This window comes from Rhodnius prolixus, unplaced genomic scaffold (assembly GCF_049639745.1).
Source record: "Rhodnius prolixus isolate KJV_2025 unplaced genomic scaffold, Rpr scaffold_3, whole genome shotgun sequence".
In the NCBI taxonomy this organism is placed as follows: Eukaryota; Metazoa; Arthropoda; class Insecta; order Hemiptera; family Reduviidae; genus Rhodnius; species Rhodnius prolixus.
The window spans coordinates 3,955,210-3,974,350 of NW_027411603.1; the positions used below are offsets into that span (position 1 = coordinate 3,955,210).

The following is a 19,141-nucleotide window of genomic DNA, read 5'->3' on the forward strand; positions in this document are numbered from 1 at the left end:
CCTTTTAGGTGTCGTGGACGAAGGCGACTAGCTACTATAAATTCCTTATATTAAACATTAAATAAAATGAAAGGCCTAGACTAGTACCGCAATACATCTTAGCTTTGCGGGTCTAGCCTATAACCGCCTGACATACTTTACTATAAATTCCTTATATTAAACAATAAATAAAATGTAAGGCCTAGACTAGTACCGCAATACATCTTAGCTTTGCGGGTCTAGCCTATAACCGCCTGACATACTTTACTATAAATTCCTCATATTAAACATTAAATAAAATGCAAGGCCTAGACTAGTACCGCAATACAACTTAGCTTTGCGGATCCAGCCTATAACCGCTCAGCTGTCATGGCGTCTAAAGTTTTAAATGGATAAATAAAAAATGGGAAGGTACATAAAATTTATACTTTGAAACATGCTTTCAAGAAAATGTTTTCCAGCATATTTTCAAGTTTTCCTTAAAATAAAATTTAAAACAAAAAGCTACGTCTGGACGTAACCTTCCCTTTTTATGTGGCCATTTATTACATAAGTTTCTTGTTCTTCAATTTGTTCATCAAGGTTATTGTACATTAAAGGAATATTAAAGAAAGCAAAAACCTCTGTAGAACTTCCTTATTAAAGGTCCGTCACAGACTGGAGACATGTGTGTAGTTCTTCTATTAAGTGTGCCCGTGTGTTAATGAAGCACAATGAATCATAACGTTATAACGAGTGAATCATACTGTCACGCAACGTTTGTGTCATTTCTGAAACAAAGTCACATTTCTTGTGTTAGGAAAATATAAATATTATTGTTGATAATCTGGTTTTTGTGACCATGGGTGGCCATTGATTTATTATTTCTTTACGAACTTGGTAGACGGAAGTATTACGTACGTGACTGATTTTTTTATCTCGATTTTTTCTTATCTAAACCTAACAGAGACAGAGTTTAAAAAAAATTAAAGCAACCGGAAATACCTAACGAAATAACCTGACTCTTAACTTCTAGCAATAAATTCAAAATTAGCAAGTAAGAATATCCCACGCAATAGGCAGTATGGTTAGAGAAACCCGCAATGCTAAGGTATGTGGCGGTAATGGGTACGATTTACTAATTTGGCCTAAACATCTGCTTTAAAGTAAAGTAATGCCTATTTTTTCCAGGCTGGCTTTACGCCCAACTATCACAAATTAGGTGTCGTGGACGGAGGTGACTAGCATACATACTTTACTATAAATTCCTTATATTAACCATTAAATAGAATCTAAGGCCTAGACTAGTACCGCAATACATCTTAGCTTTGCGGGTCTAGCCTCTAACCGCCTAACATACTCTACTACAAAATTCCTCATATTAACCATTAAATAGATTGCAAGGCCTAGACTAGTACCGCAATACATCCTAGCTTTGCGGGTCTAGCCTGTAACCGCCCAACATACTTTACTATAAATTCCTCATATTAACACATTAAATAGAATGCAAGGCCTAGACTAGTACCGCAGTACATCTAAGCTTTGCGGGTCTAGCCTATAACCGCTCGTCTATCGTGGCGCCTAACATCTGTTTTATTGGAACTCGGAACTTTTTAATACACTGCCTCATCTAGTCAGTGTTCTCTCGTTACAAACCTGTGAAATTTATTTTTTTTTTTTAAAAAAAAATTAACATCAGTGTCAGATTCCAATAAAAATAATAACGCAGTTCTTGAATTACTTTAAGTAGAATTTCCACATGGTACATTATACTGATAGTGGGAGTGTAGCGTATCGTAATGATTGACTGCAGCATTAGCGGAAGTTCAGGCTGCTGAATAATGCAGCAACAGTCGTAGGCGCCATTAGGATCTGTTTATCGTCTAAAATAGATTACATTTTCTCACATGATAAATCTTCCGGTACTTACGAGTATATTACGCATTACTTAAAGATGCAGCTTCTTTTGTGTGGTTATAGTAGCTGAATTTCTGTCGTATGAAAAATTAATCTCTGGCCAAAATGAGTGGAATGTTTAGAATTTAAAATGGAATTATGGCCGTTTCTAGGACCAAGATATGGTGAAAAAAGTTGCGTTCATTATTACAGAAAATAAATCTGATCTCAAAAATTTGTGGTTGGTCCACTGTACTGGATAATGTTGTTGATTTTATCTGTCGTTGCACGCATATTTCCGGTTTCGGACTTTTATTCATCATCAGAGGTAGATTATTCAGTTTGGTGCAGAAAATTCGACTTTAGTTATGTTTGCGTTTCACACTACAGCTTGCTTGTAGCTAAGTCTGTAAGTGTAGAGCAGCTCAGGGTGCTTCCAAAAAATAATCATCGGTATTAGACTCCTTAACAGACATTTCCTTAAAGATATTAACAGGTTCTAGGTTGGGAACCAGTCGCGCTGTCGACTTATCGACTTCTCTTGACAGACATTTCGTTAAAGAATCGAGTCTTATTAGACTCCTTAAAAGACATTTCCTTAAAGAAACGATTCTTATTAGACTCCTTAACAGACATTACATTAAAGAAACGACTATTATTAGACTCCTTAACAGACATTACATTAAAGAAACGACTCTTATTAGACTCCTTGACAGACATTTCCTTAAAGAAACGACTCTTATTAGACTCCTTAACAGGCATTTCCTTAAAGAAACGACTCTTATTAGACTTCTTGACAGACATTTCATTAAAGAAACGACTCTTATTAGACTCCTTAACAGACATTTCCTCAAAGAAACGACTCTTATTAGACTCCTTAACAGGCATTTCCTTAAAGAAACGACTCTTATTAGACTCCTTAACAGGCATTTCCTTAAAGAAACGACTCTTATTAGACTCCTTAACAGACATTACATTAAAGAAACGACTATTATTAGACTCCTTAACAGACATTACATTAAAGAAACGACTCTTATTAGACTCCTTGACAGACATTTCCTTAAAGAAACGACTCTTATTAGACTCCTTAACAGGCATTTCCTTAAAGAAACGACTCTTATTAGACTTCTTGACAGACATTTCATTAAAGAAACGACTCTTATTAGACTCCTTAACAGACATTTCCTCAAAGAAACGACTCTTATAGTTACTAGACTTCTTTACAGACATTTCCTTAAAGCAGTGGTTCTTAACCTTTTCATAGACGCGGAACACAATTATATGTATATATTTCTCTCGCGGAACACTAACATTAAATAATTTGAAATTCGGTATTTAGCAAGAACTTAAAATTAAATTCAAATTAATAAAAAAAGGAACAATTTTTTGTTTTCGTATCTTTCCTAAGTTTCTAAATTTCAATACATTTAAAATTGAAATTTCGCGGAACACTTCGACCATATGACCAAAGTGTATAAGAGAACAAACTTCCATATCAATACGTGGTTCACAGTGGGAGATATAAAACGGCCACAATTTTACAGAATTTCATGACCCAAAAAATTTTCAACCCTCTATATATCTTCTACCGTTTTAGAGCTCTGCACAAAATAACTATAGTTTATAATTGACAAAAACAAAGTGTATAAGTGAACAAAATTCCATATCAATACGTGGTTCACAGTGAGAGATATAAAACGGCCACAATTTTACAGAATTTCATGACCCAAAAAATTTTCAACCCTTCATATCATCTACCTTTTTAGATCTTTGCACAAAATAACTATAGTTTATAATTGAGAAAAACAAAGTGTATAAGAGAATAAGATTCCATACCAATACGTGGTTCTCAGTGGGAGATATAGAACGCCCACAATTTTACAGAATTTCATGACCCAAAAAATTTTCCACCCTTTATATCTTCTACATTTATAGATCTGTACACAAAATAATTATTGTTTATAATTGAGAAAACAAAGTGTATAAGAGAACAAAATTCCATACCAATACGTGCTTCACAGTGGGAGATATAGAACGGCCACAATTTTACACAATTTCATGACCCAAAAAATTTTCAACCCTTTATATCTTCTACCTTTTTAGACCAGTGCACAAAATAACTATAGTTTATAATTGAGAAAAACAAAGTGTACAAGAGAACAAAATTCCGACCAATACGTGGTTCACAGTGAGATACATAGAACGGCCACAATTTTACAGAATTTCATGACCCAAAAAATTTTCAACCCTTTATATCTTCTACCTTTTTAGAAATGTGCACAAAATAACTATGGTTTATAATTGAGAAAAACAAACTGTATAAGAGAACAAAATTCCATACCAATACGTGGTTCACAGTGGGAGATATAGAACGGCCATAATTTTACACAATTTCATGACCCAAAAAATTTTCAACCCTTTATATCTTCTACCTTTTTAGATCTGTGCACAAAATAACTATAGTTTATAATTGAGAAAAACAAAGTGTACAAGAGAACAAAATTCCATACCAATACGTGGTTTACAGTGGGAGATATAGAACGGCCATAATTTTACAGAATTTCATGACCCAAAAAATTTTCAACCCTTTATATCTTCTACATTTATAGATCTGTGCACAAAATAACTATAGTTTATAATTGAGAAAAACAAAGTGTATAAGAGAACAAAATTCCATATCAATACGTGGTTCGAAGTGAGATATATAGAACGGCCACAATTTTACAGAATTTCATGACCCAAAAAATTTTCAACCCTTTATATCTTCTACCTTTTTAGATCTGTGCACAAAATAACTATAGTTTATAATTGAGAAAAACAAAGTGTACAAGAGAACAAAATTCCATACCAATACGTGGTTCACAGTGAGATATATAGAACGTCCACAATTTTACAGAATTTCATGACCCAAAAAATTTTCAACCCTTTATATCATCTACCTTTTTAGGTCTGTGCACAAAATAACTATAGTTTATAATTGAGAAAAACAAAGTGTATAAGAGAACAAAATTCCATATCAATACGTGGTTCGAAGTGAGATATATAGAACGGCCACAATTTTACAGAATTTCATGACCCAAAAAATTTTCAACCCTTCATATCATCTACCTTTTTAGATCTTTGCACAAAATAACTATAGTTTATAATTGAGAAAAACAAAGTGTATAAGAGAATAAGATTCCATACCAATACGTGGTTCTCAGTGGGAGATATAGAACGCCCACAATTTTACAGAATTTCATGACCCAAAAAATTTTCCACCCTTTATATCTTCTACATTTATAGATCTGTACACAAAATAATTATTGTTTATAATTGAGAAAACAAAGTGTATAAGAGAACAAAATTCCATACCAATACGTGCTTCACAGTGGGAGATATAGAACGGCCACAATTTTACACAATTTCATGAACCAAAAAATTTTCAACCCTTTATATCTTCTACCTTTTTAGACCAGTGCACAAAATAACTATAGTTTATAATTGAGAAAAACAAAGTGTACAAGAGAACAAAATTCCGACCAATACGTGGTTCACAGTGAGATACATAGAACGGCCACAATTTTACAGAATTTCATGACCCAAAAAATTTTCAACCCTTTATATCTTCTACCTTTTTAGAAATGTGCACAAAATAACTATGGTTTATAATTGAGAAAAACAAACTGTATAAGAGAACAAAATTCCATACCAATACGTGGTTCACAGTGGGAGATATAGAACGGCCATAATTTTACACAATTTCATGACCCAAAAAATTTTCAACCCTTTATATCTTCTACCTTTTTAGATCTGTGCACAAAATAACTATAGTTTATAATTGAGAAAAACAAAGTGTACAAGAGAACAAAATTCCATACCAATACGTGGTTTACAGTGGGAGATATAGAACGGCCATAATTTTACAGAATTTCATGACCCAAAAAATTTTCAACCCTTTATATCTTCTACATTTATAGATCTGTGCACAAAATAACTATAGTTTATAATTGAGAAAAACAAAGTGTATAAGAGAACAAAATTCCATATCAATACGTGGTTCGAAGTGAGATATATAGAACGGCCACAATTTTACAGAATTTCATGACCCAAAAAACTTTCAACCCTTTATATCTTCTACCTTTTTAGATCTGTGCACAAAATAACTATAGTTTATAATTGAGAAAAACAAAGTGTACAAGAGAACAAAATTCCATACCAATACGTGGTTCACAGTGAGATATATAGAACGTCCACAATTTTACAGAATTTCATGACCCAAAAAATTTTCAACCCTTTATATCATCTACCTTTTTAGATCTGTGCACAAAATAACTATAGTTTATAATTGAGAAAAACAAAGTGTACAAGAGAACCAATTTCCATACCAATACGTGGTTCACAGTGGGAGATATAGAACGGCCACAATTTTACACAATTTCATGACCCAAAAAATTTTCAACCCTTTATATCTTCTACCTTTTTAGATCTGTGCATAAAATAACTATAGTTTATAATTAAGAAAAACAACGTGTACAAGAGAACAAAATTCCATACCAATACGTGTTTCACAGTGGGAGATATATAACGGCCATAATTTTACAGAATTTCATGACCCAAAAAATTTTCAACCCTTTATATCTTCTACATTTATAGATCTGTGCACAAAATAACTATAGTTTATAATTGAGAAAAACAAAGGGTACTAGAGAACAAAATTGCATACCAATACGTGGTTCACAGTGGGAGATATAGAACGGCCATAATTTTACAGAATTTCATGACCCAAAAAATTTTCAACCCTTTATATCTTCTACCTTTTTAGATCTGTGCACAAAATAACTATAGTTTATAATTGAGAAAAACAAAGTGTATAAGAGAACAAAATTCCATATCAATACGTGGTTCACAGTGAGAGATATAGAATGGCCACAATTTTACACATTTTCATGACCCAAAAAATTTTCAACCCTTTATATCTTCTACCTTTTTAGATCTGTGCACAAAAGAACTATGGTTTATAATTGAGAAAAACAAAGTGTATAAGAGAACAAAATTCCATATCAATACGTGGTTCACAGTGAGATATATAGAACGGCCACAATTTTACACAATTTCATGACCCAAAAAATTTTCAACCCTTTATATCTTCTACCTTTTTAGATCTGTGCACAAAATAACTATAATTGAGAAAAACAAAGGGTACAAGAGAACAAAATTCCATACCAATACATGGTTCACAGTGGGAGATATAGAATGGCCATAATTTTACAGAATTTCATGACCCAAAAAATTTTCAACCCTTTATATCTTCTACATTTATAGATATGTGCACAAAATAACTATAGTTTATAATTGAGAAAAACAAAGTGTATAAGAGAACAAAATTCCATATCAATACGTGGTTCACAGTAAGATATATAGAACGGCCACAATTTTACACAATTTCATGACCCAAAATTTTTCAACCCTCTATATCTTCTACCTTTTTAGATCTGTGCACAAAATAACTATAGTTTATAATTGAGAAAAACAAAGTGTACAAGAGAACAAAATTCCATACCAATACGTGGTTCACAGTGGGAGATATAGAACGGCCATAATTTTACAGAATTTCATGACCCAAAAAATTTTCAACCCTTTATATCTTCTACATTTATAGATCTGTGCACAAAATAACTATAGTTTATAATTGAGAAAAACAAAGTGTACAAGAGAACAAATTTCCATACCAATACGTGGTTCACAGTGGGAGATATAGAACGGCCACAATTTTACACAATTCCATGACCCAAAAAATTTTCAACCCTTTATATCTTCTACCTTTTTAGATCTGTGCACAAAATAACTATAGTTTATAATTGAGAAAGACAACGTGTACAAGAGAACAAAATTCCATACCAATACGTGGTTCACAGTGGGAGATATATAACGGCCATAATTTTACAGAATTTCATGACCCAAAAAATTTTCAACCCTTTATATCTTCTACATTTATAGATCTGTGCACAAAATAACTATAGTTTATAATTGAGAAAAACAAAGTGTACAAGAGAACAAAATTCCATACCAATACATGGTTCACAGTGGGAGATATAGAACGGCCATAATTTTACAGAATTTCATGACCCAAAAAATTTTCAACCCTTTATATCTTCTACATTTATAGATCTGTGCACAAAATAACTATAGTTTATAATTGAGAAAAACAAAGTGTATAAGAGAACAAAATTCCATATCAATACGTGGTTCACAGTGAGAGATATAGAATGGCCACAATTTTACACAATTTCATGACCCAAAAAATTTTCAACCCTTTATATCTTCTACCTTTTTAGATCTGTGCACAAAAGAACTATGGTTTATAATTGAGAAAAACAAAGTGTATAAGAGAACAAAATTCCATATCAATACGTGGTTCACATTGAGATATATAGAACGGCCACAATTTTACACAATTTCATGACCCAAAAAATTTTCAACCCTTTATATCTTCTACCTTTTTAGATCTGTGCACAAAATAACTATAGTTTATAATTGAGAAAAACAAAGGGTACAAGAGAACAAAATTCCATACCAATACGTGGTTCACAGTGGGAGATATAGAACGGCCATAATTTTACAGAATTTCATGACCCAAAAAATTTTCAACCCTTTATATCTTCTACATTTATAGATCTGTGCACAAAATAACTATAGTTTATAATTGAGAAAAACAAAGTGTACAAGAGAACAAAATTCCATACCAATACGTGGTTCACAGTGGGAGATATAGAACGGCCATAATTTTACAGAATTTCATGACCCAAAAAATTTTCAACCCTTTATATCTTCTACCTTTTTAGATCTGTGCACAAAATAACTATAGTTTATAATTGAGAAAAACAAAGTGTATAAGAGAAGAAAATTCCATATCAATACGTGGTTCACAGTGAGATATATAGAACGGCCACAATTTTACACAATTTCATGACCCAAAAAATTTTCAACCCTTTATATCTTCTACCTTTTTAGATCTGTGCACAAAATAACTATAGTTTATAATTGAGAAAAACAAAGGGTACAAGAGAACAAAATTCCATACCAATACATGGTTCACAGTGGGAGATATAGAACGGCCATAATTTTACAGAATTTCATGACCCAAAAAATTTTCAACCCTTTATATCTTCTACATTTATAGATATGTGCACAAAATAACTATAGTTTATAATTGAGAAAAACAAAGTGTATAAGAGAACAAAATTCCATATCAATACGTGGTTCACAGTAAGATATATAGAACGGCCACAATTTTACACAATTTCATGACCCAAAAAATTTTCAACCCTTTATATCTTCTACCTTTTTAGATCTGTGCACAAAATAACTATAGTTTATAATTGAGAAAAACAAAGTGTACAAGAGAACAAAATTCCATACCAATACGTGGTTCACAGTGGGAGATATAGAACGGCCATAATTTTACAGAATTTCATGACCCAAAAAATTTTCAACCCTTTATATCTTCTACATTTATAGATCTGTGCACAAAATAACTATAGTTTATAATTGAGAAAAACAAAGTGTACAAGAGAACCAATTTCCATACCAATACGTGGTTCACAGTGGGAGATATAGAACGGCCACAATTTTACACAATTTCATGACCCAAAAAATTTTCAACCCTTTATATCTTCTACCTTTTTAGATCTGTGCACAAAATAACTATAGTTTATAATTGAGAAAGACAACGTGTACAAGAGAACAAAATTCCATACCAATACGTGGTTCACAGTGGGAGATATATAACGGCCATAATTTTACAGAATTTCATGACCCAAAAAATTTTCAACCCTTTATATCTTCTACATTTATAGATCTGTGCACAAAATAACTATAGTTTATAATTGAGAAAAACAAAGTGTACAAGAGAACAAAATTCCATACCAATACATGGTTCACAGTGGGAGATATAGAACGGCCATAATTTTACAGAATTTCATGACCCAAAAAATTTTCAACCCTTTATATCTTCTACCTTTTTAGATCTGTGCACAAAATAACTATAGTTTATAATTGAGAAAAACAAAGTGTATAAGAGAACAAAATTCCATATCAATACGTGGTTCACAGTGAGAGATATAGAATGGCCACAATTTTACACAATTTCATGACCCAAAAAATTTTCAACCCTTTATATCTTCTACCTTTTTAGATCTGTGCACAAAAGAACTATGGTTTATAATTGAGAAAAACAAAGTGTATAAGAGAACAAAATTCCATATCAATACGTGGTTCACATTGAGATATATAGAACGGCCACAATTTTACACAATTTCATGACCCAAAAAATTTTCAACCCTTTATATCTTCTACCTTTTTAGATCTGTGCACAAAATAACTATAGTTTATAATTGAGAAAAACAAAGGGTACAAGAGAACAAAATTCCATACCAATACGTGGTTCACAGTGGGAGATATAGAACGGCCATAATTTTACAGAATTTCATGACCCAAAAAATTTTCAACCCTTTATATCTTCTACATTTATAGATCTGTGCACAAAATAACTATAGTTTATAATTGAGAAAAACAAAGTGTATAAGAGAACAAAATTCCATATCAATACGTGGTTCACAGTAAGATATATAGAACGGCCACAATTTTACACAATTTCATGACCCAAAAAATTTGCAACCCTTTATATCTTCTACCTTTTTAGATCTGTGCACAAAATAACTATAGTTTAGAATTGAGAAAAACAAAGTGTACAAGAGAACAAAATTCCATACCAATACGGGGTTCACAGTGGGAGATATAGAACGGCCATAATTTTACAGAATTTCATGACCCAAAAAATTTTCAACCCTTTATATCTTCTACATTTATAGATCTGTGCACAAAATAACTACAGTTTATAATTGAGAAAAACAAAATGTATAAGAGAACAAAATTCCATATCAATACGTGGTTCGCAGTGAGATATATAGAACGGCCACAATTTTACAGAATTTCATGACCCAAAAAATTTTCAACCCTTTATATCTTCTACATTTATAGATCTGTGCACAAAATAACTATAGTTTATAATTGAGAAAAACAAAGTGTATAAGAGAACAAAATTCCATATCAATACATGGTTCACAGTGAGATATATAGAACGGCCACAATTTCACAGAATTTCATGACCCAAAAAATTTTCAACCCTTTATATCTTCTACATTTATAGATCTGTGCACAAAATAACTATAGTTTATAATTGAGAAAAACAAAGTGTACAAGAGAACCAATTTCCATACCAATACGTGGTTCACAGTGGGAGATATAGAACGGCCACAATTTTACACAATTTCATGACCCAAAAAATTTTCAACCCTTTATATCTTCTACCTTTTTAGATCTGTGCACAAAATAACTATAGTTTATAATTGAGAAAGACAACGTGTACAAGAGAACAAAATTCCATACCAATACGTGGTTCACAGTGGGAGATATATAACGGCCATAATTTTACAGAATTTCATGACCCAAAAAATTTTCAACCCTTTATATCTTCTACATTTATAGATCTGTGCACAAAATAACTATAGTTTATAATTGAGAAAAACAAAGTGTACAAGAGAACAAAATTCCATACCAATACATGGTTCACAGTGGGAGATATAGAACGGCCATAATTTTACAGAATTTCATGACCCAAAAAATTTTCAACCCTTTATATCTTCTACCTTTTTAGATCTGTGCACAAAATAACTATAGTTTATAATTGAGAAAAACAAAGTGTATAAGAGAACAAAATTCCATATCAATACGTGGTTCACAGTGAGAGATATAGAATGGCCACAATTTTACACAATTTCATGACCCAAAAAATTTTCAACCCTTTATATCTTCTACCTTTTTAGATCTGTGCACAAAAGAACTATGGTTTATAATTGAGAAAAACAAAGTGTATAAGAGAACAAAATTCCATATCAATACGTGGTTCACATTGAGATATATAGAACGGCCACAATTTTACACAATTTCATGACCCAAAAAATTTTCAACCCTTTATATCTTCTACCTTTTTAGATCTGTGCACAAAATAACTATAGTTTATAATTGAGAAAAACAAAGGGTACAAGAGAACAAAATTCCATACCAATACGTGGTTCACAGTGGAAGATATAGAACGGCCATAATTTTACAGAATTTCATGACCCAAAAAATTTTCAACCCTTTATATCTTCTACATTTATAGATCTGTGCACAAAATAACTATAGTTTATAATTGAGAAAAACAAAGTGTATAAGAGAACAAAATTCCATATCAATACGTGGTTCACAGTAAGATATATAGAACGGCCACAATTTTACACAATTTCATGACCCAAAAAATTTGCAACCCTTTATATCTTCTACCTTTTTAGATCTGTGCACAAAATAACTATAGTTTAGAATTGAGAAAAACAAAGTGTACAAGAGAACAAAATTCCATACCAATACGGGGTTCACAGTGGGAGATATAGAACGGCCATAATTTTACAGAATTTCATGACCCAAAAAATTTTCAACCCTTTATATCTTCTACATTTATAGATCTGTGCACAAAATAACTACAGTTTATAATTGAGAAAAACAAAGTGTATAAGAGAACAAAATTCCATATCAATACGTGGTTCGCAGTGAGATATATAGAACGGCCACAATTTTACAGAATTTCATGACCCAAAAAATTTTCAACCCTTTATATCTTCTACATTTATAGATCTGTGCACAAAATAACTATAGTTTATAATTGAGAAAAACAAAGTGTATAAGAGAACAAAATTCCATATCAATACATGGTTCACAGTGAGATATATAGAACGGCCACAATTTCACAGAATTTCATGACCCAAAAAATTTTCAAACCTTTATATCTTCTACCTTTTTAGATCTGTGCACAAAATAACTATAGTTTATAATTGAGAAAAACAAAGTGTACAAGAGAACCAATTTCCATACCAATACGTGGTTCACAGTGGGAGATATAGAACAGCCACAATTTTACACAATTTCATGACCCAAAAAATTTTCAACCCTTTATATCTTCTACCTTTTTAGATATGTGCACAAAATAACTATAGTTTATAATTGAGAAAAACAAAGTGTACAAGAGAACCAATTTCCATACCAATACGTGGTTCACAGTGGGAGATATAGAACAGCCACAATTTTACACAATTTCATGACCCAAAAAATTTTCAACCCTTTATATCTTCTACCTTTTTAGATCTGTGCACAAAATAACTATAGTTTATAATTGAGAAAAACAAAGTGTACAAGAGAAGAAAATTCCATATCAATACGTGGTTCACAGTGAGATATATAGAACGGCCACAATTTTACACAATTTCATGACCCAAAAAATTTTCAACCCTTTATATCTTCTACCTTTTTAGATCTGTGCACAAAATAACTATAGTTTATAATTGAGAAAAACAAAGTGTATAAGAGAACAAAATTCCATATCAATACGTGGTTCACAGTAAGATATATAGAACGGCCACAATTTTACACAATTTCATGACCCAAAAAATTTTCAACCCTTTATATCTTCTACCTTTTTAGATCTGTGCACAAAATAACTATAGTTTATAATTGAGAAAAACAAAGTGTACAAGAGAACAAAATTCCATACCAATACGTGGTTCACAGTGGGAGATATAGAACGGCCATAATTTTACAGAATTTCATGACCCAAAAAATTTTCAACCCTTTATATCTTCTACATTTATAGATCTGTGCACAAAATAACTATAGTTTATAATTGAGAAAAACAAAGTGTACAAGAGAACCAATTTCCATACCAATACGTGGTTCACAGTGGGAGATATAGAACGGCCACAATTTTACACAATTTCATGACCCAAAAAATTTTCAACCCTTTATATCTTCTACCTTTTTAGATCTGTGCACAAAATAACTATAGTTTATAATTGAGAAAGACAACGTGTACAAGAGAACAAAATTCCATACCAATACGTGGTTCACAGTGGGAGATATATAACGGCCATAATTTTACAGAATTTCATGACCCAAAAAATTTTCAACCCTTTATATCTTCTACATTTATAGATCTGTGCACAAAATAACTATAGTTTATAATTGAGAAAAACAAAGTGTACAAGAGAACAAAATTCCATACCAATACATGGTTCACAGTGGGAGATATAGAACGGCCATAATTTTACAGAATTTCATGACCCAAAAAATTTTCAACCCTTTATATCTTCTACCTTTTTAGATCTGTGCACAAAATAACTATAGTTTATAATTGAGAAAAACAAAGTGTATAAGAGAACAAAATTCCATATCAATACGTGGTTCACAGTGAGAGATATAGAATGGCCACAATTTTACACAATTTCATGACCCAAAAAATTTTCAACCCTTTATATCTTCTACCTTTTTAGATCTGTGCACAAAAGAACTATGGTTTATAATTGAGAAAAACAAAGTGTATAAGAGAACAAAATTCCATATCAATACGTGGTTCACATTGAGATATATAGAACGGCCACAATTTTACACAATTTCATGACCCAAAAAATTTTCAACCCTTTATATCTTCTACCTTTTTAGATCTGTGCACAAAATAACTATAGTTTATAATTGAGAAAAACAAAGGGTACAAGAGAACAAAATTCCATACCAATACGTGGTTCACAGTGGGAGATATAGAACGGCCATAATTTTACAGAATTTCATGACCCAAAAAATTTTCAACCCTTTATATCTTCTACATTTATAGATCTGTGCACAAAATAACTATAGTTTATAATTGAGAAAAACAAAGTGTATAAGAGAACAAAATTCCATATCAATACGTGGTTCACAGTAAGATATATAGAACGGCCACAATTTTACACAATTTCATGACCCAAAAAATTTGCAACCCTTTATATCTTCTACCTTTTTAGATCTGTGCACAAAATAACTATAGTTTAGAATTGAGAAAAACAAAGTGTACAAGAGAACAAAATTCCATACCAATACGGGGTTCACAGTGGGAGATATAGAACGGCCATAATTTTACAGAATTTCATACCCAAAAAATTTTCAACCCTTTATATCTTCTACATTTATAGATCTGTGCACAAAATAACTATAGTTTATAATTGAGAAAAACAAAGTGTATAAGAGAACAAAATTCCATATCAATAGGTGGTTCGCAGTGAGATATATAGAACGGCCACAATTTTACAGAATTTCATGACCCAAAAAATTTTCAACCCTTTATATCTTCTATCTTTTTAGATCTGTGCACAAAATAACTATAGTTTATAATTGAGAAAAACAAAGTGTACAAGAGAACAAAATTCCATACCAATACGTGGTTCACAGTGGGAGATATAGAACGGCCACAATTTTACACAATTTCATGACCCAAAAAATTTTCAACCCTTTATATCTTCTACCTTTTTAGATCTGTGCACAAAATAACTATAGTTTATAATTGAGAAAAACAAAGGGTACAAGGGAACAAAATTCCATACCAATACGTGGTTCACAGTGGGAGATATAGAACGGCCATAATTTTACAGAATTTCATGACCCAAAAAAATTTTCAACCCTTTATATCTTCTACATTTATAGATCTGTGCACAAAATAACTATAGTTTATAATTGAGAAAAACAAAGTGTATAAGAGAACAAAATTCCATATCAATTCGTGGTTCACAGTAAGATATATAGAACGGCCACAATTTTACACAATTTCATGACCCATAAAATTTTCAACCCTTTATATCTTCTACCTTTTTAGATTTGTGCACAAAATAACTATAGTTTAGAATTGAGAAAAACAAAGTGTACAAGAGAACAAAATTCCATACCAATACGTGGTTCACAGTGGGAGATATAGAACGGCCATAATTTTACAGAATTTCATGACCCAAAAAATTTTCAACCCTTTATATCTTCTACATTTATAGATCTGTGCACAAAATAACTACAGTTTATAATTGAGAAAAACAAAGTGTATAAGAGAACAAAATTCCATATCAATACGTGGTTCGCAGTGAGATATATAGAACGGCCACAATTTTACAGAATTTCATGACCCAAAAAATTTTCAACCCTTTATATCTTCTACATTTATTGATCTGTGCACAAAAAAACTATAGTTTATAATTGAGAAAAACAAAGTGTATAAGAGAACAAAATTCCATATCAATACATGGTTCACAGTGAGATATATAGAACGGCCACAATTTCACAGAATTTCATGACCCAAAAAATTTTCAAACCTTTATATCTTCTACCTTTTTAGATCTGTGCACAAAATAACTATAGTTTATAATTGAGAAAAACAAAGTGTACAAGAGAACCAATTTCCATACCAATACGTGGTTCACAGTGGGAGATATAGAACAGCCACAATTTTACACAATTTCATGACCCAAAAAATTTTCAACCCTTTATATCTTCTACCTTTTTAGATATGTGCACATAATAACTATAGTTTATAATTGAGAAAAACAAAGTGTACAAGAGAACCAATTTCCATACCAATACGTGGTTCACAGTGGGAGATATAGAACAGCCACAATTTTACACAATTTCATGACCCAAAAAATTTTCAACCCTTTATATCTTCTACCTTTTTAGATCTGTGCACAAAATAACTATAGTTTATAATTGAGAAAAACAAAGTGTACAAGAGAACCAATTTCCATACCAATACGTGGTTCACAGTGGGAGATATAGAACAGCCACAATTTTACACAATTTCATGACCCAAAAAATTTTCAACCCTTTATATCTTCTACCTTTTTAGATCTGTGCACAAAATAACTATAGTTTATAATTGAGAAAAACAACGTGTACAAGAGAACAAAATTCCATACCAATACGTGGTTCACAGTGGGAGATATATAACGGCCATAATTTTACAGAATTTCATGACCCAAAAAATTTTCAACCTTTTATATCTTCTACATTTATAGATCTGTGCACAAAATAACTATAGTTTATAATTGAGAAAAACAACGTGTACAAGAGAACAAAATTCCATATCAATACATGGTTCACAGTGAGATATATAGAACGGCCACAATTTCACAGAATTTCATGACCCAAAAAATTTTCAAACCTTTATATCTTCTACCTTTTTAGATCTGTGCACAAAATAACTATAGTTTATAATTGAGAAAAACAAAGTGTACAAGAGAACCAATTTCCATACCAATACGTGGTTCACAGTGGGAGATATAGAACAGCCACAATTTTACACAATTTCATGACCCAAAAAATTTTCAACCCTTTATATCTTCTACCTTTTTAGACATGTGCACAAAATAACTATAGTTTATAATTGAGAAAAACAAAGTGTACAAGAGAACCAATTTCCATACCAATACGTGGTTCACAGTGGGAGATACAGAACAGCCACAATTTTACACAATTTCATGACCCAAAAAATTTTCAACCCTTTATATCTTCTACCTTTTTAGATCTGTGCACAAAATAACTATAGTTTATAATTGAGAAAAACAAAGTGTACAAGAGAACCAATTTCCATACCAATACGTGGTTCACAGTGGGAGATATAGAACAGCCACAATTTTACACAATTTCATGACCCAAAAAATTTTCAACCCTTTATATCTTCTACCTTTTTAGATCTGTGCACAAAATAACTATAGTTTATAATTGAGAAAAACAACGTGTACAAGAGAACAAAATTCCATACCAATACGTGGTTCACAGTGGGAGATATATAACGGCCATAATTTTACAGAATTTCATGACCCAAAAAATTTTCAACCCTTTATATCTTCTACATTTATAGATCTGTGCACAAAATAACTATAGTTTATAATTGAGAAAAACAAAGTGTACAAGAGAACAAAATTCCATACCAATACGTGGTTCACAGTGGGAGATATAGAACGGCCATAATTTTACAGAATTTCATGACCCAAAAAATTTTCAACCCTTTATATCTTCTACCTTTTTAGATCTGTGCACAAAATAACTATAGTTTATAATTGAGAAAAACAAAGTGTACAAGAGAACAAAATTCCATACCAATACGTGGTTCACAGTGGGAGATATAGAACGGCCATAATTTTACAGAATTTTATGACCCAAAAAATTTTCAACCCTTTATATCTTCTACATTTATAGATGTGTGCACAAAATAACTATAGTTTATAATTGAGAAAAACAAAGTGTATAAGAGAACAAAATTCCATATCAATACGTGGTTTACAGTGGGAGATATAGAACGGCCACAATTTTACACAATTTCATGACCCAAAAAATTTTCATCCCTTTATATTAGTGGTTCTTAAACTTTTCATAGACGCGGAACACAATTATATGTATGTATATATTTTTCTCGCGGAACACTAACATTAAATAATTTGAAATTCGGTATTTAGCAAGAACTTAAAATTAAATTCAAATTAAAAAAAAAAGGAACAATTTTTTGTTTTCGTATCTTTCCTAAGTTTCTAAATTTCAATACATTTAAAATTGAAATTTCGCGGAACACTTGGACCATATTCGCGGAACACCGGTTAAGAACCACTGCCTTAAAGAAACGATAGAACTACTACTTCTTTTACTTAAGACCAATCTGAACTTACGGGATAGGGCCCAAAATGCCAATTGTCACCGACTCCAATTCCTTTAATAACAAAGTCGAAATTAGCATTTAACTTCAACTCAGAATTCTTTGTAAATTAGAAAAAACTGCTTCCCAAAGTCTATTTAAGTCCTCTTAGCACAAATTTACCTCAATAAATAATAATTCCGCTTATTTTTTGTCTTGTTTCAGTTTGTATCGCTGGTTGAAAGAAATCAACTCGCCAAAGCTACATTCAATTTTGCATCATTGACTGTATTTGCACCGTTGAACGCAGCATTCCAGAAGATCAAAGAAGATAAAGATGATTCATTAGTTTCTTATCATATGTGTAAGTAAATTTTAATCATATGTAGTATTGAGGGAGATATTATTTTTTTAGAAAGAACTTAAGTTATTGCGCTTTAACCGTTAAGTGTCATTATTGTGGCTGACCAACTTTTATAGTTACTAATAAGAATCAAAAGTGAGACTGAATTTCGTCTAATTTAAATTGGGCCGATCGGAAGCGCCACTGTACCGAATAGTTATTTCCGTACTTTAAGAAACTTTATGTAGTGATTGCAGGCACATAAACTGTATGACTTTTAGACAGACATTCCTTAAAGAAACGACTCTTATTAAACTCCTTAAAAGACATTTCCTTAAAGAAACGACTCTAATTAGGCTCCTTGACAGACATTTCCTTAAAGAAACGACTCTAAT

At 31.5% G+C, this 19,141-nt stretch overlaps 1 protein-coding gene across 6 annotated transcripts in view; it reads left to right on the top strand.

Moving 5' to 3' along the window:
• Positions 1-19,141, top strand: part of Fas1 (fasciclin 1 Fas1 domain-containing) — a 174,327-nt gene that overhangs the window by 114,187 nt on the left and 40,999 nt on the right. For all 6 annotated transcript variants that reach the window (XM_074126621.1, XM_074126620.1, XM_074126623.1 and 3 more), the window contains exon 2: positions 18,629-18,767. In XM_074126621.1, coding sequence (XP_073982722.1) covers positions 18,629-18,767 — 139 coding nt within the window. The remainder of the gene's footprint in view (positions 1-18,628; positions 18,768-19,141) is intronic.